We start from the raw sequence: 23,012 nt of genomic DNA, 5'->3' as shown, positions 1-23,012 counted from the left end.
CTGGCAGCCTCAGGCGGCCGTGCTCTCTGGAGGCCGAAAGGGGGCAAGACGGGCAGGAGGGGTGGCTGTACTATAACTCGACATCCTGAGGCTGCCCGGCCGCCTTCAGCTGAAAGACACCTCAATGATAACAACTACACCTCCCTTGTTGATTTGGGAATTAAACAGAGCAACGGGCCAGCTGTGTGTCTAAACCTCTGCTCGGCAGGCGTCGCGTCAGAGGTGTGAGCTCGGCAGTGACTCGCGGAGGAGGTGGCCAGGAGGGCCTGGCCCCCCAAGCAGAGCCCCCCAACAGCAGAGGCCCCAGGACGCAGACGGTGCTGGGGCCACGAGTCTGCTGGGGGCCGGCCGGGGTGCCGCAAGACAAAGGCTCCCTGCGTCGTGCAGTAATAATTCCCACGGGGTGGAGAGGAAGAAGTGGGGAAGGAGGGGAAGGATTGTCTGGAAGGAAGGAAACAATAAAAACCAACACCCAGGGTCAGACTTCCAAAGCTGGGACACAAATCAGCTCAAAGGCAAAGCCCACTTCATAGTAACATTTTTAAACCACATTAAATGCAAATGTTCAGTAAAAACAGAATAGCAATCTATAATAAATGTTTTAAAAAGACATGAAAACTGTAATTTAGAAACAAAAAAATAGACTCAGAACAGACACTAAGCCCAGGGGATAAGATGCTTCTGTCTTCAGCTAAATCATCTTCACCCCCTCCAACTCCAGGTGATGGGGAAGAATAGCAAACAGACTCTCTTCTCAGGGACTTGTGATCCAACAGGAGAACCTTGCGACAGGCGGACACCGACAAGCGAGGCAGAGGGACCAGTCCCCGGAGCCGGAGGGACCCAGTCCCGGGATGCAGAGGGACCAGTCCCGGGAGCCGGAGGGACCCAGTCCCGGGATGCGGAGGGACCAGTCCCGGGATCTGGAGGGAGGTGCGGCCAGCAGCGCGTCTGGAAGCAGCAGGACCGCGACGGTCTGGGCAGAAGGAGACGGGGCGGGCGGCACCGGGGCTTCTCAGGACGGAGCGCCACACCGGGCTCCGGCGGCCACGGTGCTCTCCGGGTGACAGCTCAGCCGCCTGAGGGTCTGAACGGGAAACTGCACCACTGAACTGAAGGTTGAGAAGCGCACAGCCCAGACTGTGCCAGCAGCAAGACGTGCTGAGACGCGAAAGATGCCAACGATGCTTTGGAGGCAGAGCCGCCAGACTGGGGAGGGCTGAGGCCTGGGAGAACGGGGGAGACAAGAATGGGGCAAAGGGGCACCAGCAACCGAGACAAGGGGCAGCCGGGTGGTCCTCTGGCCAGGAGGCTGCAGGAGTCGCTGAGTGGAGAGAGCACGAGGCTGTGGGCACGGTCCGCTCAGGGCAGTGTGGGCGCTGGGTGCGGACGCGGCCGCTCAGGGCGGTGCGGGCGCTGGGTGCGGGCGCGGCCGCTCAGGGCGGTGCGGGCGCTGGGTGCGGGCACGGTCCACTCAGGACGGTGCGGGCGCTGGGTGCGGGCGCGGCCGCTCAGGGCGGTGCGGGCGCTGGGTGCGGGCGCGGCCGCTCAGGGCGGTGCGGGCGCTGGGTGCGGGCGCAGCCGCTCAGGGCGGTGTGCGCGCTGGATGCCCCGAGGAGGAAGGAGCTCTCGGGGAGCAGAGAGGAGGCGGCAAACCGGGGCTCCTCCACTCGGCACAGGAGAACGGACCGGACCCCGGGGCCAAGTGGAGACAAAGCCAGGGGATCGCATCAGAGGGCCTGGAGGTGATGACCGGGTCCTGGCAGCCCGAAGGACATTAGTGACCCAGACAAAAGCCGTCTGGGTGAACTCGAGGGTTGGGCCCTTAGGGTAACAAGCAAAAAAAAAGTTCTAAAATTTCATTTACATCTTTAAAATTAGACAAATGACATTGATAGTTGCACTCCACTGGTCACATCCACAAATACCCAAACTGGCAAAACAATCACATAATCACTGGTTGTCTTCACAGCACAGAATGGTTAGCAGAGGTAAGCAACTCTAATATATACACAGGCAACCTTGGAGCTCTAATGAAGACTTTTACAATGAGGACTCCCCTGAAGACGCCACTTACTCCGTGACCAATATACCACTCTCCCACACACCACAGAGAAGACTAAAAGATAACTCCAGGAAACAAAACCACCTTTTTTTTTTTAAATGTTAATCTCATTAGAAAAGACCTTGATGACAGGAAAGATTGAAGGCGAGAGAAAAAGGGGATGAAAGAGGATGAGATGGTTGGATGGCATCACCGATTCAATGGACATGAGTTTGAGTAAGCTCCGGGAGTTGGTGATGGACAGGGAGGCCTGGCATGCTGCTGTCCGCGGGTTGCAAAGAGTTGGACATGACTGAGCGACTGAACTGAACTAAATCATTTTTTAACCTATTATTTTCTCTACTGGGATGTTTGCAGACATAAGTTGAAAAAAACATTGTATCACTAAAAAAAATCAAACAAATTAGAAGGAAGTTTTAAATAGTCAGATAACCTTAACTATTTGCAACTACCAATAAGGCTGATTTGTCCAAGGCTCGTGGCTTAATTCCAAACTTCTAAAGCTCATTCTCTGGTTTTTGGAAAGGTTTTAAGTTCATTTATGTGCTGTATGTGCTTAAGTCACTCAGTCATGTCTGACTCTTTGTGACCCCATGAACTGTAGGCCAACAGGCTCCTCTGTCCATCAGATTCTCCAGTCAAGAATACTGGAGTGGGTAGCCTTTCCCTTCTCCAGGGGATCTTCACAACCCAGGGCGTGAACCCAGGTCTCCCACATTGCAGGCAGATTCTTTACTGTCTGAGCCACCAGGGAAGCTCATTCAGTTCAGTTCAGTTCAGTCGCTCAGTTGTGTCTGACTCTTTGCAACCCCATGAATTGCAGCACACCAGTCCTCCCTGTCCATCATCAACTCTCAGAGTTCACCCAAACTCATGTGCATTGAGTCGGTCATGCCATCCAACCATCTCATCCTCTGTCGTCCCCTTCTCCTCCAGCCTCCAATCCCTCCCAACATCAGGGTTTTTTCCCAATGATGTCAGCTCTTCACATGAGGTGGCCAAAGTATTAGAGTTTCAGCCTCAGCATCAGTCCTTCCAATGAACACCCAGGACTGGTCTCCTTTAGGATGAGCTGGTTGGATCTCCTTGCAGTCCAAGGAACTCTTAAGAGTCTTCTCCAACACCACAGTTCAAAAGCATCAATTCTTTGGCACTCAGCTTTCTTCACAGTCCAACTCTCACATCCATACATGATCACTGGAAAAACCATAGCCTTGACTAGACGGACCTTTGTTGGCAAAGTAATATCTCTGTTTTTTAATATGCTATCTAGGTTGGTCATAACTTTCCTTCCAAGGAGTAAGGGTCTTTTAATTTCATGGCTGCAATCACCATTTGCAGTGATTTTGGAGCCCAACAAAATAAAGTCTGACACTGTTTCCACTGTTTCCCCATCTATTTCCCATGAAGTGATGGGACCGGATGCCATGATCTTCGTTTTCTGAATGCTGAATTACTGCTAAAAAAGAAAAATATACCCCTCATATCCAAAGTAGTTCCACAATGAAAATCCTTAAGACACAAACCTATCTGTGTGAGTCTCCTCCTGATACTATAAATTCTGGTGGTAGAGAGTCTAATAGAATGGAGCCTGATTTAAGAAAAAAAGACAGCCCACACTCTTAAAAAACAGGGCCATCACTAAACTCAAGAGAATACAGGCCGCAACTCAAGCTAAGGCAATCACGATTTTAAAATAGGTGCTCCCTTGATTTTTTAGTTACTTTTCAAGTACATAACAACGAAGAAACAAATGACTAGTAAAATACATCCACTGATGGATAGAAAATTAAAAGACCAAAATGATTAAATATAAAAAAAATTTTTTTAATACAGGATAAAACATCAGTATGTTTTATAAACAGCATTTGTGCAAATGGAAGAGATTAAAACAAACATCCCAAAAGAAAAAAAGACATGTCACATAGAAAGTGTAACGGTCGATGAATTTGTGAAAGACGCTCCTCCTCGACGGTGACCTGGGAAATGTGAAGTTTGAAACCAAGGACTTTCTGTCAGGCTGAGAAAAGATGAATTCCCAGCAACAGGGTCGGGTGAAGGGTCACACCCAGTGCAGCAGCGTGCGAACTGGAAGAGCCTGCTAAGGTAAGAACGGCAAAGGCTATCAAAACGCTCCATGTGTCCACCCCTCCAATGCAAACTGCTTTTGGAAATCCATTTCTATTTTATAGATATGCAACTACACAGAGATAATTAGGCAAAATACTCACAAGAACAGTACTAAAACAGTGTATCGTAGAGAAAAGTGTGAATAATGTGACTCCTACAAGGAATATTACATCGCCATTAAAAAACAAGAGCATTTTATGTAAGTGTTATAAAAGTGTCCATAGCTTCCTTCTAAGTAAAAATAACCCAGGTACCACTCACCTAAAAAAGCTTACTGTTAATTCTTCAAGAGCCACTGCCCCCAGGGGGTTCTGCTCCTAAACTCAGACACAGACATTAACACCGACGCAGCCACCGAGCTTCCAACTAGAGATGGAGCTCCAACCAAGAGGGGCGCACGCAGACCTTACAGTCACTGAGTTCTGAGTGTGCACACACCATCAGGCACAGCCCTTACCCGTGGCCTCCTTGATCTCAGGATAATGGTGCCAGGCTTTATCACAGGCCTTTCTTTATTGAAAAAATAAACAGAGGACAGAGTCCAATGTGAAAATACAGCGCCAAGAAAGAGGAGCCAGATGAAGTCACCCGTGACACCAAGGAAGGGCAGGAACACAGAGACACCGTTACAGGAGGTGGGAGGCCAGCGAGGTCGCCCAGCGTGGCGATGAGCACATCAGGGCTTCCCTGGGGTCTCAGATGGTAAAGAGTCAGCCTGCAACGCAGGAGATGTGGGCTCAATCCCTGGGTCGGGAAGACCCTCTGAAGGAGGGAATGGTTACCCACTGCAATACTCATGCCTGGAAGAGTCCATGGACAGAGGAGCCTGGTGGGCTACGGTCCACGGGGTCACAAAGAGCCGGACACCACTGACCAACTAACACTTTCACATCAAGGCCATTGGAGAAGAGCAGATCAGCAGGGGAGGACCGGACAAAGAAAGCAGGGGTCAGGATTTTTTTTAATTTTTTCAACTCTGGCTAAAGGATAACTGAAAAATTCTTTACGAGATGGGAATACCAGACCCCCTTACCTACCTCCTGAGAAATCTGTATGCAGTTCAAGAAGCATCAGTTAGAACCGGACATGGAACAACGGACTGGTTCCAAATTGGGAAAGGAGTATATCAAGGCTGTATATTGTCACCCTGCTTATTTAATGTCTATGCCGAGTACATCATGAGAAACACCAGGTTGGATGAAGCACAAGCTGGAATCAAGATTGCCAGGAGAAATATGCAGATAATACCACCCTTATGGTAGAAAGCGAAGAAGAACTAAAGAGCCTCTTGAAGAAACTGAAAGAGGAGAGTGAAAAACCTGGCTTAAAACTCAACATTCAGAAAACTAAGATCATGACATCCGGTCCCATCACTTCATGGCAAATAGATGGGGAAACAATGGAAACAGTGACAGACTTTAGTTTCTTGGGTTCCAAAAATCACTGCAGATGGTGTCTGCAGCCATGAAATCAAAAGACGCTTGCTCCTTGGAAGAAAAGCTATGACAAACCTAGACAGCATATTAAAAAGCAGAAACATTACTTTGCTGACAAAGTTCTGTCTAGTCAAAGCTATGGTTTTTCCAGTAGTCATGTATGGATGTGAGAGATGGACCATAAAGAAAGCTGAGCGATGAAGAATTGCTGCTTTCGAACTGTGGTGTTGGAGAAGACTCTTGAGAGTCCCTTGGACTGCAAGGAGATCCAGTCCACCCCAAAGGAAAAATCAGTCCTGAATATTTATTGGAAGGACTGATGCTGAAGTTGAAGCTCCAATACTTTAGCCACCTGATGCAAAGAGCTGACTCATTTGAAAAGACCCTGATGCTGGGAATGATTGAAGGCAAGAAGAGAAGGGGACTACAAAGGATGAGATGCGTGGATGGCATCATCGACTCAATGGCTGTGAGTTGGAGCAAGCTCCGGGAGCTGGTGATGGACACAGAGGCCCAGCGTGCTGCGGTCCATGAGGTCACAGAGTCGGGCGCGACTGAGGAACTGAGCTGAGCTGAAGGGCCCCACCAGGATTCCCAGGTTGTGCTCATCGTGAAGAACCCTCCTACCCGTGTAAGGAGACAAAAGAGACACAGGTTTGATCCCTGGGTGGGGAAGATCCCTTGGATCTTGGCAACCCACTGCAGTATTCTGCCTGGAGAATCCCACAGACCTGGCGAGCTACAGTCCATGGGGCTGCAAAGAGTCTGACATGACAGAAGTGACTTAGCACACACGCATGTACTCAAGGGGACCCCCACCTAACTAGTAGCCAAGTGCAAACCTGGGATGACCCTGAACGGCTCTCTTTCGTCCTCTGCTTGCATGTGAGCTGCGGCCTTCGTTCCACGAGACGAAGGCCCTACACCTGATCAGTCTCCTGCTGCCAGGCCGTTCCCCCTTCGCCCTGTGGCCTCTGCTGCCCGGGAGGGCCGGAGAGCTCAACTGCAAACGTCATCACCTTCTTTCACCTACAATGTTCTTACCTTGGCTTACAAGGCCCATAAGAAGCCCACCTGTTAACACGTGCAGCTCCTCAGTCAGCGGCCAGCGCCTTGTTCAGTTCAGTTTAGTGGCTCAGTCATGTCTGACTCTTTGCGACTCCATGGACTGCAGCACACCCGGCCTCCCTGTCCATCACCAACTCCCGCAGTTCACCCAAACTCATGTCCACTGAGTCAGTGATGCCATCCAGCCATCTCATCCTCTGTCATCCCCTTCTCCTCCCGCCCTCAATCTTTCCCAGCATCAGGGTCTTTTCCAATGAGTCAGCTGCACGCTTGTACGTCCAGATAAACACAGACACACACGATTTTCAGCCACTAGGCCATGCCGCAAAGACAAACAAACCCAAGAGCCCAGGTGCCCCGCTCCCAAGTCTCACTGCTCTCACCACGACACACCTCTCTATTCCAGGCTTCCGCACCCGCCCCGCCTGGGGAGAGGGATGAGCAGAAACAGAAGGTGGGCTTGGGGCTTAGAGCTGTTGCTCAGGGGGCCGCTCACGGGCCAGAGCAAGGCACACACGGTCAGGCCTGGTGCAAGAAGGCGAGCTCCCGGGACCCGGGTTCAGGGAGGCGCGGAGAGCCCCGAGGAATGGCGTGCCCGTGTGTGCACGGGCCCACAGACAGACTCAGCGGGTTCTTTCTAAGTCAGCTTTCCACGTTTTCTACAAATTCCTCAGGATTCAGAGCGAACATTTCCTGAAACGCACTGTGGGAAGCTGTGCCTACGCCCCAGGAAAGGCTCGGCCCAGGCGCTTCCCAGCCCCGCACGGCACAGGGCGCGGCCTGCAGACCTGGGCGCACCCCCCACAGGCTGCGCCCCTGCAGGCGTCTCCCAGCTCACCCCAGCCCCACGGGCATCAGCTGAGCACGTACTTGCTCAGTGAGTCAGGCTCTTGGCCAGGAACGCCCTCCGCGGAACCACCGAGAAGGTTCCCTGTCATCCGAAGATCCACGTCAACAGCTGCGCAGGGCGCCTGCCCCTCAGGATCCAGACGGGGCGCGCACCGCGCTCCAGACACACCTCCCCATGCTCTTGCACACTCAGATGGGAGCCGCTGCGGAAAGCACAGGCGTGCACGGGGCTCGCAGGGGCCGGCCCGTGGAGGGGAGCGCCAAGGGAGCTGCAGCTGGGGGCCGGGGGCCTGCTGCCCCTCAGGGCGCCCCGGGCCCCTGACGCCGGGCAGCCCCTCACCCCCACCCCAGACGGCAGAGCAGGCCGCCTGCACACAGCGCCTACAGCACAGCGGGCACTTGGAAAACCACCCTGAATCAACGACCGCTGCACCGGCCCAATGACAGACCCGAGAGAAGGCTTAAATGTCATCCTTTTAAAAGCACTGAGCCACCAAAAAAATAAATAAACAGAGAGATGCCACAGAAGCAATTTCTCACAACACTCAGGCCCTGAGGTAAGTGCATAACCGTTTCTGAATTTTTTGCTCAGACGTTCATAGAAGCAAACGGCAACTACCACTCTATTTAATGTAAAATCTGCCCGGTTTCTCAAGATTCGAGCTGCTGGTACCAATCACGCGCTTTTGTAACCACACACACTAATATAAAATGTCTAAAAATGTCATTAGACTAATACATGGAACATTTCTGAGCGTTGGAAACTTGCTTAGAAGCTGTGCAAACCACAAACGTAGTATTTGGTAGTTTAGGACACTTGGTGAAAAACACTAATAACCTTAACACTAAATTACATTTTGTACTGCAATATGAGCCACAAGACTCTAGAGGCAAACGCAATCTCAAAGTGGTGCAGACACAGACAGCGGGGCGGGTGCCAACCTGAAGTTCCCTGCGTCCAGCCATCCCGGGAAACCAGCTCAGGGAGCACGCCGAGGCCGCTGGCCTCGCAAACCCGGGCAGCAGACGTGCAGCTCCCCAAGTCAAGTATTCAGTCCCTGACTCGTAAAAGAAAAGCACACTCAGCTCCCACCGAGGAAGCTCCTCCACGCTTTACTGTCTCCTTCAAGAGGAGGAAACAGGCTCCTGAGCAGAGAAGGAAGAGCGTGATCTGGGAGGCCCCCTGAAACGGCCGTTTGGTCTGAAATCCTCCCTTCTATGTTGGGAAGGGCAACTATTTACTCGGGAGATGTTAGTTAGAATCGTCAGCAACAAGCAGGGAACAGCTCCAGAGAACTCTGCTGAAACCGCAGTGTCACCTGGGGGAAACTGCTAGTTAATATGTAAACAGCACCCTGGGAAGGCAGAGTTAGCAGGGCAAACAGGTTTCGCTTGTCACTCCATTTCAGGCTCAGACCAGGGAAGGGCCAGGGCCACACCCGGACCCAGGGGCGGGAGGCCCTTCAGGAAGCAAGGGGCCAGGTGAGGAGACACCGGACCCAGGCCGAACCCTGCGGCCGGAGCAGGGTCTCCATGCGGCAGGACCCCAGCCTCGGGGAGCGAGGGCCACCTGTGCCTCCCTGGGGACAGGAGACTGCTCCATCTCGGACACGTTTCACACTCCAGCTGCTGGTGACCGTGCAAGACACAAGCTGTCCAGGTCTGCAGACAGCGAGAAAAGACGGGCGGCCACTCCACGCTGACCACACAGCACCCTCACCCATCTAAAGACAAGGCACAGCAAGGCCTTCCAACCGATACACTCACGTTTATCTCCAGGTTGGTGCAAAAGCTAGCTGCGGAGTGGCACTGGCCACCTTCCTGACGCTGGACACATTGTCAGATACGGCTGCCACACATCTCAGCGCACATCTCTTGCTTTACGTTCTTTTTGCCAACGACTTATTACCTGCTGTTTATTTTATATTTATTTTAGACTACAGAAATGATGTTAGATAAAAATCAAATTCAAGCGATTTTTTTATTCGCGTTCAGAATGGGTTGTAAAGCAATGGAGACGACTTGCAGCATCAACACTTTTGGGCAGGAACTGCCAACGAACATGCAGCGCAGTGGGGGGTCCAAGAAGGTCTGCAAAGGCGACAAGGGCCTTGAAAACAGGGGCAGAGTGGCCGGCCATCGGAAGCCGACAACGGCTAACTGACAACGACCATCAAAGCTGATCCTCTTACAACTACATGGGAAGTTGCTGAAGAGCTCAGTGTCGACCACTCTACAGCCGTTCAGCATTTGAGGCAAACTGGAGAAGTGAAAAAGCTTGATGAGTGGATGCCTCGGGAGCTGACCAAAAAAACCTGTTATTTTATTTATTTATTTTTATTTATTTTAATTGGAGGTGAATTCCTTTACAATACTGTGATGGTTTTTGCCATACATTCACATGAATCAACCATGGGTGAACATGTGTTCCCATCCTGACCCCCTCCCCGCTCCCTCCCCATCCCATCCCTCAGGGTGATCCCAGTGCACCAGCCCCGAGCACCCTGCATCGAACTGGACTGGCGATCTGTTTCACATATGGTAATATACACGTTTCAATGCTATTCTCTCAAATCATCCCACCCTCGCCCTCACCTACAGAGTCCAAAAGACTGTTCTATACATCTGTGTCTCTTTTGTTGTCTCACATGTAGGGTTATCATTACCATCTTTCTAAATTCCATACATACGCATTAGTATAATGTATTGGTGTTTTTCTTTCTGGCTTACTTCGCTCTGTGTAAGAGGCTCCAGTTTCATCCACCTCATTAGAACTGATTCAAATGCATTCTTTTTAATGGCTGAGTAATACTCCATTGTGTATATGTGCCACAGCTTTCTTATCCATTTGTCTGCCGATGGACATCTAGGTTGCTTCCATGTCCTGGCTGTTGTAAACAGTGCTGTGATGAACACTGGGGTACACATATCTCTTTCAATTCTGAAAACCTGTCATTTTAAAGTGCTGTCTTCTTTTATTCTGCAACAACAGTGAACCGGTTCTTGACTGCATTGTGACATGTGACAAAAAGTGGATTTTATAAAACTGGCGATCACCAGCTCAGTGGCTAGACTGAGAAGAAGCTCCAAAGCACTTCCCAAAGCCAAACTTGTACCAAAAAATTCATGGTCACTGTTGGGGGTCTGCTACCGGTCTGATCCACTACAGCTTTCTAAACGCTGGCAAAACCACTACATCTGAGAAGTATGCTCAGCAAATCGATGAGACGCAGCGAAAACTGCCAACGCCTGCAGGCAGCACCGGTCAACAGAAAGGGCCCAGTCCTCCTCCACATGTGGCCACGCTCAACCACAGGTTGCACAATCAGCACCTCAAAAGCTGAACAAATTGGGCTACCAAGTTTTGCCCCATCTGCCATATTCATCTGACCTCCGCCATTTCTTCAAGCATCTCAACAACGTTCTGCAGGGAAAACGCTTCCACCACCAGCAGGAGGCAGGAGATGCTTTCCGAGAGCTCCTCAAACCCCAAAGCACGGATTTTTGTGCTGCAGGAACAAACAAGCTGGCAAAAATGTGTTGACTGTAACGGTTCCTATTTTGGTTAATAACGATGCATTTGAGGCTAGTTATAATCATTTAAAATTCAGTCCAAAATCGCAATTACTTTTGTACCTACCTAATAGAAGATATATATACATATACATGTAACGTTTCATTGTATCATACCTCTGGTTATTCCTTAAAATTATGCCCTAAGTTGTTCTACTTATAAATTATTTTTCTAAAAAACCTGCAGGCACTGTTTTTGTTGCAGTGATCCTACACCTTCAGAGTCCGCAGTGCTGAGTTACAGGAACACTCTGTTCCAGAACCATGCAACCTGGGCAGATCACTGCCCCCAGCTTACCAGCTGTCCCCCACCTACAGGACTGCTCTGAAAACTAAGGGAGGTGATACGGGCAATGCACTCACACGAATGTCAAGCGCACAGACACTACACACCCACAGAACGTTACCTCTCACACCTGTCATCACAGCAACCTACAAGGCTTTTAAAAGCTGGATTCCCGACAAAAACTGTAAACTTAATAACATGATCAATAACAAATGATCCAGCACTGGGTTAAAAATGTAAGTAATTAATAACTAAGTATGTATACTTCAAGCATTTCCCAAATGTTCAAAAGAAACACACAATTTTCATAATACAAAGAAACCAAATGCCTTAACTCCTTCATGTCTAATAACATTTTCAAGAATATACTTCAAAAATAAACCATAAAACAACATCATAAAATTTTTTAGTGCTTTTCCAGATTTACTGGCCTTAATTTTACTGTTCTTAACATTTCCAAATAACAATTTAATGAAGGTTATCAGATCAGATCAGATCAGTCGCTCAGTCATGTCTGACTCTTTGCGACCCCATGAATCACAGCACGCCAGGCCTCCCTGTCCAACACCAACTCCCGGAGTTCACTGAGACTCACGTCCATCGAGTCAGTGATGCCATCCAGCCATCTCATCCTCTGTCGTCCCCTTCTCCTCCTTCCCCCAATCCTCCCAGCATCAGAGTCTTTTCCAATGAATCAACTCTTCGCATGAGGTGGCCAAAGTACTGGAGTTTCAGCTTTAGCATCATTCCTTCCAAAGAAATCCCAGGGCTGATCTCCTTTAGGATGGACTGGTTGGATCTCCTTGCAGTCCAAGGGACTCTCAAGAGTCTTCTCCAACACCACAGTTCAAAAGCAGCAATTCTTCGGCGTTCAGCCTTCTTCACAGTCCAACTCTCACATCCATACATGACTACTGGAAAAACCATAGCCTTGACTAGACGGACCTTTGCTGGCAAAGTAACGTCTCTGCTTTTGAATATGCTATCTAGGTTAGTCATAACTTTCCTTCCAAGGAGTAAGCATCTTTTAATTTCATGGCTGCAGTTAGCATCTGCAGTGATTTTGGAGCCTAGAAAAAGTCTGATACTGTTTCCCCATCTATTTCCCATGAAGTGATGGGACCGGATGCCATGATCTTCGTTTTCTGAATGTTGAGCTTTAAGCCAACTTTTTCACTCTCCACTTTCACTTTCATCAAGAGGCTTTTTAGTTCCTTTTCACTTTCTGCCATAAGGGTAGTTATAAAAAATGATTTTTAAAAACTGAAATCAACAAGTTTGGCATAAAAACACACGAATTATTCTATGAAGTCTACAAGGCCACCTTTGCCAAAACAGAATTAAAAACATATTTCAAAATACTTGAGGTCCTCAACATGAACCATGGTGAAGACACTGTCCACAGTGCTCTGGGCAGGACCCTCCTGAGTAAGATAAGCCCAGCTCATCTACAAAGGAGCCGTTCACAGATTCACTAATTCAGCAACTCAGGTTTCAGATCTGTATTGTATTACTCTGGCAAATTAAAACAACATGTCTATTAATAAATATGTCTCATTCTGTGGTTAAAAACAGTGCTCCATCAAAACGATTTAGTAATACTACCTATAAAAAGAAAATGGTCACCAAAGCTTCAAATGAACTCACACCTCGCCATGAAAGAACAGCACAACATATCTGCGGCAGAAAGTTGCCACTAAGTAGATAAATTAATCTTAAGTGTTGGTAATCTTTAACATAAATTCAATATTCTCATATTTTGTTTTCGCCATATGCATTTTTAAAAATAGTATGCTCACATACTATTTATAAGTATTAAAATCCCATGTCGTGCACAGTGGATCTTAGAATATAAACACTAATCTGTGCAGTCTGTCTCTCTCCGGAGAGACAGTAACGCTATGGGGGAGCACAGCCAAACCCAGCAGGAGAAAGCCCTCTCAGGGTCGGTCGCTGCCATCTGCAGAGCGCAAGCTTGGAAGGGGAGGCCTGGAAGCACAGACAAGTGCCAGAAGCCAGAGCCCACATCAGCAACACAGCTACCAACCAGGTTACCTGGAATATCAGACTCCAACGCTCAGAACTAGACACTGACCAGGAGGAAGTGGGCCACACCACAGCCCGAGTGAATCAGAGCAATGAAACTTCAGTCACCCTTCAGCTAGGTTGTAGCCAGTATCTCTCAACAGCAAAAATGTACATGCTTGCATCTCACAAATTCAAATTTTTCTATTTTTCCAGTAGTCATGTATGGATGTGAGAGTTGGACCATAAAGAAGGCTGACCGTGAAGAACTGATGCTTTTGAACTGTGTGGTGTTGGAGAAGACTCTCGAGAGTCCCTTGGACTGCAAGGAGATCCAACCAGTCCATCCTAAAAGAAATCAGTCCTGAATATTCATTGGAAGGACTGATGCTGAAGCTGAAACTCTAATAATTTGGCCACCTGATGCAAGGAATTAACTCACTGGAAAAGACCCTGATGCTGGGAAAGATTGAAGGCGGGAGGAGAAGGGGATGACAGAGGATGAGATGGTTGGATGGCATCACTGACTCGATGGACATGAGTTTGAGTAGGCTTTGGGAGATGGTGAAGGACAGGGAAGCCTGGTGTGCTGCAGTCCATGGGGTCGCACAGAGTCGGACACGACTGAACGACAACAAATGAAAATAGGTATTATTTATAAATAAAAATAAGTAAATATATGCAAAATAAATGAATGTATGTTAAAACCTATCTTTCTATCATAAGGAGAATTACGTTCGACTTTAAATGATATGTATCTGTTAACTGTATAGCCCTAGTCCGAAAATACCAAGAATATAGACTTTAATATCTGCCTTAGAATGTTTCAAAAATGAGCTGAAACCAAAGCTCTTAAAAGCAATCACCAAGTGTTCCAGGCAGAGCTCACACCAAGGCAGGAGGCCCTGGCCCCTCTCAGGTCCGCGGTGAGGTCAGACGCGCTCCTGGGCCCGCAGGCGCTGGAGCCTCGCAGCGGCGGCCGGCAGGCGGGCGGCTGGGGCAACCCACGGGCTCACCGCGCCGACCACAGTGGGGCGCCCGTCCCTGCGGCAGTCACGCCTAAAGAGGGCCCATCTCGCTCAGGCCTGCCTCTGGTGGAGCTGGAGGGACGATCAGTCTTACCGGACGTGGACTCAAGCACCTCGGTCCGGCACCCTACTTGCTGAAGTGCAAACCGCGCATGAAGGACTAGGGCTGCTCGTCAGAGCCCAGCGAACGTCCCGGAAAGCCCGTGGGCAGCGGACCAAACGAGGCACGTTTCTCACGGAAAACCACGTCCACCTCGGAGAGCTGAGGGCGCACCGCGGCTTCGCGGGCTCGGGGGCTCGGCCTCTCCTCAGAGACCAGGGAAGCGAGCCCCTTCCTGCAAGGGCCGCCAGCGACCAGCACACCTGAGCTTGGACAGGGACTCCGATGTCCGAAAACGGGTCTCCACCACCGTGCTTGGTGGTGCGGGTTTAGCCACCAAGTCGTGTCCGACTCTTGCGACCCTATTGACTGTAGCCCACAGGCTCCTCTGTCCATGAGATTCTCCAGGCAAGAACACTGGAGTGGGGTGCCGTTTCCTTCTCCAGGGGATCTTCCCGACCCAGGGCTCGAACCCGGGTTTCCTGCATTGCAGGCAGATTCTTTACCAACTGAGCTAGGAGGGAGGCTTCCCAACACTTAAGATTTTTCTAGTCAATGTTGACATTAACAAATGGGCTTTTTATATGGTTTAAAGAAATGTATCAACATGTGGGGAAAATCCACATAACTCAGAGAACCTGTATTTTCCAAGCGGTCAGTGCTCCGTGGCCCAAAACCACACGTGGGTACAAGACCCATTCAAAGTGCAAAACAGACAAATGGGTGTTAACCGAACAATAGGAAAAAGATTTAAAACAATCTTCCAACGGAGAATTAGTACCAGAAACAGAAACACTTAGGCTCAAAGCAGAAATCTTCATAAAACTGACTCTTAACTTTTATTATCCATGTCTTTTAGAAATAATCACGCCAATAATGCCCCCAAGTATTTGCCAACACAAAAATACATTACAGTGAAAAATGTAAGATAACCTAGGAACTCATTAAGAAGCTCATGTATAATAATGATACACTATAAACTTATATAAAACCAGGGTAGATTTTACAAGCTTTTTTCTGTAAATCTGGAGCACTCAGAAATTTATTCAGAAAATAATATCAACACCTACCTAAAAATAATGTCTCTGCGAGACCTCTTCCCAAGGCCCAGAACTAAGTGTGTATGTGGAGAGGCGCGTGCTTTTAGGAACACAGTGCTTTTTAAATATTTGACTGTGCTGTTGCTCCCAAGCCATTTTCTCTACCAACCACGTAGAACTCGTCCAGACTCAGAGCAGAAGGGCGAAACTGGCAACGTCCAGCCTCCACACCAAAAGCCGAGAATAGCAGCACAAGAAGAAATTACAAGTTAGAAATTGTGCTGGCTCTCCTGCAAGACTCAGGAAATAAAAAGAATAGTAAGTCACCATGGGAAGTACCACTATTAGCCGACAAGGATACAGAGAAAGTATGTTCTTTAAAGGAACAAATGGTTTAAACTAGTGGAGAGCGGGAGCCTGACTTTCCTTTAACAGAACATGTGTGAAATGGAGCAACAGAGAACTATTAAGCCGTGACTCAGAATACGGCAAACCCACCAGACAACAGTGAGCATGAGCAGAGCGTCGCGGGCCAGGCCCTCCACGCAGCTCTCGGGCTGGGCTGGGGGGCTGCAGGGAGCTAGGGCAGACCCGAGCCCCTGTGGAAGCCCGGGCCCCGCTGTTTGCACCGCGGTCGGGGGCTCAGACAGACTCAAGGGTGACGCGTCCTCCCCCAGCGTGGGGGGCTGCGGGCACGCTGCTTAGTCTCTAACCTACGACCGCAGGTCACGCACCTTCCCGCCACTGTCCTGGGCATCAGCACGGTAACTGAGTGCACCGGAAGCAAGACCAGCCAGGGAACCAAAAGCAACAGAAAAACCAGGAGCGAAGACCGGCAGACTCCACCTGAACAGGTCTTCACTGAAGAGGTCAGTTCAGTTTATGTTACATGAGTACTGTTCGCGTCTATTTTATGTATAATAGAGGAAAGCAAGCCTCTACCAAAATAACTGCTATGTTATCTACTAGTGTTTTCCGATATTACATCAAGTTCAAGTCTGGCAAAACTGTTTATAAGCAGATTAATCTATGCCACCAGAATAATAACCAACCACTAATAATAATGCTTTATGTACCACAATTACTCAATTAAATCCCTATTGACATAACCCTAAGCCTTCTTCTCTTAAACATCCCACCAACTTGGTATCATATCCTGGTTTTCTGTGAATCAAATTTTTTCGCGAATATGAAAGTTCTGCTATTCAACTGTTGCTGCTGTTTGGTTGTTAAATGGTGTCTCTTTGCAACTCCAAGGACTGCAGCATGCCAGGCTTCCCTGTGCTTCACCGTCTCCCAGAATTTGCTTAAACTCATGGCCACTGAGCTGGTGATGCCATCCAACCATCTCATCCTCTGTCACCCCCTCCTTCTCCTGCCCTCAATGTTTCCTAGCATCAGGGTCTTTTCCAGTGAATCAGCTCTTCACACAAGGTAGCCAAAGTATTGGAGCTCTGTATTCTACTATTAACCACAATCAAAATCTGGCAATTCTAGAAATGCCTGTATTTACAACATTTACATTCCATTAAGTCCATAAACCACATAAAGGAAAAAGTACTGCTTCGTTGGCAGGAACACAGCAAAGTGAAGCTGGTCGAGATGCAGCTTCAAGTCAAGGTAAGGAGACAGCGGTGCCCTGACCTCACACCCACAAACACAAACCACAACCAATTACTACAGAAGAAAAAAAAAATTTTTTAAAGGAATAGAGATGCCTATAAATACTAAAAACACATCAGTGGCAGCTGCCTATCTCATCACACACTAGTCACCAGATCTTCCGAAGTACCAAGGTTTAATAACACAACTGCTGTTTCCAAAATAGTCTCAAATATAGTTAAGTTGTATGATAAAGCATAGTTACAACCTAAGCATTAGTCCAAAGTATAGATTAAACTCTGTGCTTATTTGCTCAGTCATGTCCGACTCTTAGCGACCCCATGGACTGTGGCCCGCCAGGTTCCTCTGTCCATGGGATTCTCCAGGAAAGAATACTGAAGTGGGTTGCCATGCCCTCCTCCAGAGGATGTTCTGGACCCAGGGATCAAACCCAGGTCTCCCACATTGCAGGTGGATTCTTTACCATCTGAGCCACCAGGGAAGCCCAGTTCAAGCTCCAAATTATGCAATTACTACGACCTCATCTGAAGACTTCCTCCTCCACCTCTACTGACAAATTACGAGTTGTTTTTCACACGCACCCCTGGGTGGTCTGGGTCGTATGAAGCACCACGTTACTTCTCCAGACTAATCAGAGTACCAAAGTATAACATATCCACCTTCAGTAAAGAACAGAGGGGTGTCCACAAAAATTCTAGGTTAACCTTTTTCCCATCGATGCCAAAAAAAGGCAATGAATTCACTAAGTAATACGTATCTCCCAAAAGTGAAGTGGTCAGCCAACTACGCAGCACAGGCTTTGCACTCAGGTGTACAGTTTATGCAGAAGAATAAGACACGAAACGACAAATATTTAACCGTCTAACAGACAATTTCACTAAGCTTTTAAAAAGTTCACTTCCCTGTGTAGTCAAGAATAAAGGTACACAAAAAGGAAACCACATTCAGCATTCTTTTCACAAAGTATTCACTGAGCACGCACCATGTGACAGACGTGCCATTGACATTTCAAACAATAAAATGCGAAGCTCTCACCTTCATGCAATCAGAGAATGATTCAGACAAAACCAGTGGCTACAATGACAAAATGAGCTAAACAACGGAACACCCAACAGCATGCAGACTTTTGGGTAACCAGAGAAGCCTTCTTCTGAGGAAGTACAGAGATTAGCAACAAGAACTGCTATGATAAATTATCAGAAACCCCTAAAAGAAGTGAAGGCTTAACGTTAAAAGTAAGACAAGGACAGGCGGGACTAAGAAGCTCTTATAAGCATTATCAAGCACTATAGCTCTCCATGGTAATCAAGATATTAATTCAGCTTAATATCAATTTCTTGGTGATAAAGCACTGACTCTAAGTTTAGATCACCAACTTTCATTTTAAATATAATCAGGGATGAAAAACACACAATGATAAAATATAGTCTGTTTCTTCTTTGGAAGCCCTTCTGCATACAAAGGTGAATACGAAGCAAACTTAACGAAGCTGAAGTTAGAACATATTCTAATTTTCTTTAAAGAGAGAGTAATCCAAAGAGCCAAGCTTATCATCTCCTTAAACATAAACACCCCAGATCAGAAGTTAGCAATGCTGCCTGAAACCACCAACCACAGACGGTCAATAGTTCTGTAATTTGGTAAGAGGCTTCTCTGGTGGCTCAGACCAGAAAGAGTCTGCCTACAATGCGGGAGACCGGGGTTTGATCCCTGGGTCGGGAACATCCTCTGAAGAAGGAAATGGCAGCCCACTCCAGTACTTTTGCCTGGAAAATCCCATGGACAGAGGAGCCTGGTAGGCTACAGTCCATGGGATCGAAAAGAATGACTTCACTTCACTCACTGTGATCACTGTAACCCCTCCAAAAAAGCCGCCAAAAGAAAACAAACCAACAACTACACTCTCGTATATGTACATAAAAAAGATTCTCCAAATATATAAATACGTGCCTTACAACTTATCTTTACAAATCAAATTCTGAAGTACAGTTGCTCGACATTTACTGACCATAATAAAGGCCAGTATGATGTTACATTCTTATAAGGAAAATTATTTGTGATGGAGAAATAGAGTGAAAAATTCATTGTTTCCCAGATATTAAAAAAAGTTCAGACAAAAAAGTTTAGATAAAGCAACTCAAATCCACTGGCTTTAAAATATTGATTTAGGGAATTATTAACTTTAGTTTACCTTCATGATAATGAAAAACACATGCTAAATGTGAAGCTTAAACTTCCAAAGGCCAGAATAAACAGACACACAGCAGGCAAAGGCTCTCCAGAAAACAAAGAATACAAGTGTAAACCAAGTACCAGACATAATGCAAGAGCGGAGAAGACAACACGGATATTGTAAAAAGCCAACTTATTTCATCAAGAAACACTTTCTAATATAATCTTGGAGGACCATTCTAGACGTGTTCAGGTGTAAGCAGGGAGGCTGTTGTGTCTTGTTGCTAAGTCATGCCTGACACTCCTGCAACCCCGTGGACTGTAGCCCACCAGGCTCCTCTTTACATGGGACTCTCCAGGCAAGAACATTGGAGTGGGCTGCCATTTCTAAATGAAATATATAATCATTTGCCTGAAATGTCCTTCAACTTTTGCTTTGCTTCAACATCTGCATAGCAACTTTTCACCCGCAGAATAACCAGAAAAAACATAGTTCTCTGAATGACAGGCCAGTTTTACTTTAAAAACTACTCAGTGTATCTCAGAAAGGACAGAAGTCTCAACCGAGTGCTTAAAAACAGAATTTAATAAAATCAACTGTGTTTCTGATTCAGGATTTTTTAAAATGCCAGTGCATTCAGAATCCCAAAGAGTAAACTGAATTATCTATCACTAAAGTGAAAAAAGATTCCTTTTCTCAACCAGAGTTGGGAAATTTCTGAAAAAAAAAAAAAAAATTATAAATAGGTCCATTCAAACAGAAAAACAAAACTATGTACCAAAATATTTTACATCTGAATTTTTTAAACCAGAAAAAAGAAAAATGAACTCATTATTCTGAAAGACAACATAATCCTGAAGGTAAATGACTGCACGTCTCTTTTCAAAGACCTGCTAATAAACCTATGAATGAACACAACTACGCATTATTCATTTGTTTACTAGCACCTAACTCATAAAATCATTAGAGAAGGTGAGTTGTGAACCAGGAGTAACTTATCAATTGGCAACCTGAACCTAATAATTCATATTGGCATTCAACTACGTATTAAAACGAATGTCTCTGCCAGTGCAGACGGAAGAAATGGATCTCCCCCCCTCCCCCATCATGGGCAAAATTAAGACGCTGAGACGCTAAAAGTCAAGTTTGCTCAAAACTATGAACTGGGGTTTAATGATAAGGCATTCAATTTCATGAGAATGCTCAAATTCATCCAACAGGATTGGGGCCCCAAAGACGGCATTTCAGTAAACAGTATTAACTTGTAATTACCTACTGGGACAAATCAGAAATAGATGCTAGTAAAACCATTCCCTAGGAGGACACGAGTCCCGGGTAAGGTGTCTCTCCCGCGGCTGGAGGATGGGCTCTCAGGGTCCCTCCCTGAGCCCTCCCCTCCACGGCCCTCCCACACCTCTCCCAGACCAACGCACTGGGAGGAGACCTATTTAAAAAACAGAAAACTGCTGGGAATTCTTTCAGCCTCTCTGCCACAAACAACTACCATTGTCCCAGGCCAAAGGCAAGCGAGATTTCCTCCTTTTCCAGGAGCACACCCAGGGCGGGCTACCCCCAGCCAGGCCCGGAGCCACCGTGCGCGCCCCGCCCTGCGCCCCTCGCCCCTCCCCAAAGCCCCCCCCCCCACCCGATCTCCCCGACCCCCCTCCCCTCCCCCTCTCGACACCCTCCCCCTCCCGACCCTCGCCCTCCCCCTCCCCCCCGCCCCTCCCCCGCCCAGCCCCCTCCCCTCCCCCCCGGGCCCGCGGCCGCGCGCACGGCCGGCGCGGGGAGGGGCGCCCGCCCGTCCACCTGAGCGCCGGCAGCGAATGGGAGGGACCGCCTCTCCGGAGTTCAATTCCGGGCCGCGTTATCAGCGGGGCCGCACGGTCGGAACAACTTCCCCGACATTCGCTGTGCGCGCCGGGCCTCCGAGCCCGGCGCCGAGCCCCGCGGCCGGCCACACGCCCGCGCGCCCCGGGGACAAAGGTCCTCCGGGCGGGGGCCCCGCCAACCGCGTCCCCGCCGCCCCCCCCCGCCCCCGCCCCGCGCCCCCCGGTCCGGGCGCCCCCCGCCCCGCGCAGGTGAGCGCGCCCCGCCCGCGCCCGCGGCCCGCACCTCGGTGGGCTGGCTGATCTCGAACAGGTCCAGTCGGTTGGCGTTCCAGTGCTGGATGATGTCGGCCAGCTTCCGCCGCTCCTCGTCGCGGCCGCCCGCCGACATCCTCCGGCCGAGGGGTCGGCTCGGCCGAGGGGCCGCGCGCCGGGGTCGGCGGGCCCGGCTCGCCGCCTGTCCGCCTCGGTCCCACCGGCCGGCGCCCCGCGCTCCCGGCTCCGCGCGCCCTGCGCCCCCCGCGCGCCCCGGCCCGGCCGCCTCGGCTCTCGGCTCCGCGGGCTGCTCGGCCGCGTCCGCCGGCCCCGCGTCCGCCGCCGGCCGGTGTGAGTGCGCCCCGAGCGCCCGCCCCGCGCCGCCCCGCCCGCCGTGCGCGCCCCCGCCCGCGCCGCCCCGCCCGCCCGCGCCGCCGGCCTCCGCGAGGTGCTGCTGCTGCGCGCGCGCCGGGCGGGGCTGGTCCCGGCGGGCGGTAGGGTCCGACCGCCGCGCCGGGCGCGGACCGTGCCGGATGCAGAGGCGGGTACCGGGTTCAGACGGGCGGGCCAGGTTTAGGTGGTACCGGCTTCGGACCGACGGTCCCGCGTCAGATGGGCGGGCCGGGTTCGGACGGTACCGGGTTTGGACCGGCGGTAGCAGGTCCGACCGGGGTATTGGGTGGGCGGGGTTCGGAGGGACAGTACCAGGTCCGATCGGGGGGCCGGGTTTGGTCCAATCGGGGGGCCGGGTTCGGAAGGTACTGGGTTCAGACGGGCTGGCTGGGTCCATATGCTGATGTGTTGGGTCGGCCGGCCTCGGGTCGGGCTCGTGGGTGGAGTTCGGATGGACGGTACCGGGTCCTCCGGGCGGGCCGGGTTCGGCCAGGCGAGCTGGGCTGTCGAGGCCTCCGGGCCAGGACGCGCGGAGCCCCTGTGCGCGCTGACCACACGGGTCCCGCAGCGCCCGACCAGGCCAGCACCGGGGTGACCCTGTCCACCCCGCCCGGGCCTGGGCCCCCTCGCCCGTGTTTGTCCCGCGGTGTCCGGGTCACGTGTGGACCGGAAAACCTGTCCTCTCCCAGCACAGGCTTCCAGCCACGGGGGAGGGGGTCCCCCGAGGTGCCCCCGCGGGGAGATGCTGCCTGTCTACTGCGCGGGCGCCTCTCAGGCTCCCGGTGTCCGCGCAGACCCCACATTCATTTCAGGAGCAAGTTTTGTCCATTTTAGGAATGCTTATGTCATTAGGGGTTTTTCAATTGCCTCTCCCCCGTGCCCGCCCCCTTAAAAAAAATAATAAACTGGCCGCAGAACACCTGTCAGCAGACAGATCTCCGTGCTGCGCGGGGCCAGGTGAAACCAGCCTCCTGCCTTATCTGTGATGTGTGGGAACAAAAAGCCCTCATCTCTGAAATACCACGCCAAGTGATGAAAACAGCGAGCTGCGTTTGACAGAGCCTCTTTATTTGTGTCATTACTTTGTCCTTTGCAGCGTGGAGACGATTTTCCTCTCCACCAATTGGATTTCTTCTTTT

At 49.8% G+C, this 23,012-nt stretch overlaps 1 protein-coding gene and 1 long non-coding RNA gene across 22 annotated transcripts in view; one reads left to right on the top strand and one right to left on the bottom strand.

Moving 5' to 3' along the window:
- AFDN (afadin, adherens junction formation factor) overlaps nt 1–21,850 on the bottom strand; it is a 112,836-nt gene extending 90,986 nt beyond the window's left edge. For 12 of the 21 annotated variants that reach the window (XM_086318725.1, XM_086318726.1, XM_086318723.1 and 9 more), the window contains exon 1: nt 21,512–21,849. In XM_086318725.1, the coding sequence (XP_086174851.1) occupies nt 21,512–21,616 (105 nt within the window). In that variant the 5' untranslated portion in view covers nt 21,617–21,849. Of the gene's footprint in view, nt 1–8,490; nt 8,826–21,511 lie in introns of those variants that run through there. The other 9 variants (XM_086318718.1, XM_086318722.1, XM_086318720.1 and 6 more) reach the window with 3 other exon arrangements.
- LOC147366500 (uncharacterized) lies at nt 7,687–14,123 on the top strand. The gene is made up of 2 exons (XR_015133459.1): nt 7,687–8,105; nt 13,649–14,123. It is a non-coding gene; the product is annotated as an uncharacterized LOC147366500 (long non-coding RNA).
- Nucleotides 21,851–23,012: the final 1,162 nt, after the last annotated feature.

Source organism: Bos grunniens, chromosome 9 (assembly GCF_055505025.1).
Source record: "Bos grunniens cultivar Pamir isolate PY7600 chromosome 9, Bosgru_T2T1.0, whole genome shotgun sequence".
Taxonomy (NCBI): domain Eukaryota; kingdom Metazoa; phylum Chordata; class Mammalia; order Artiodactyla; family Bovidae; genus Bos; species Bos grunniens.
This window is presented reverse-complemented; position numbering and strand designations above follow the sequence as displayed.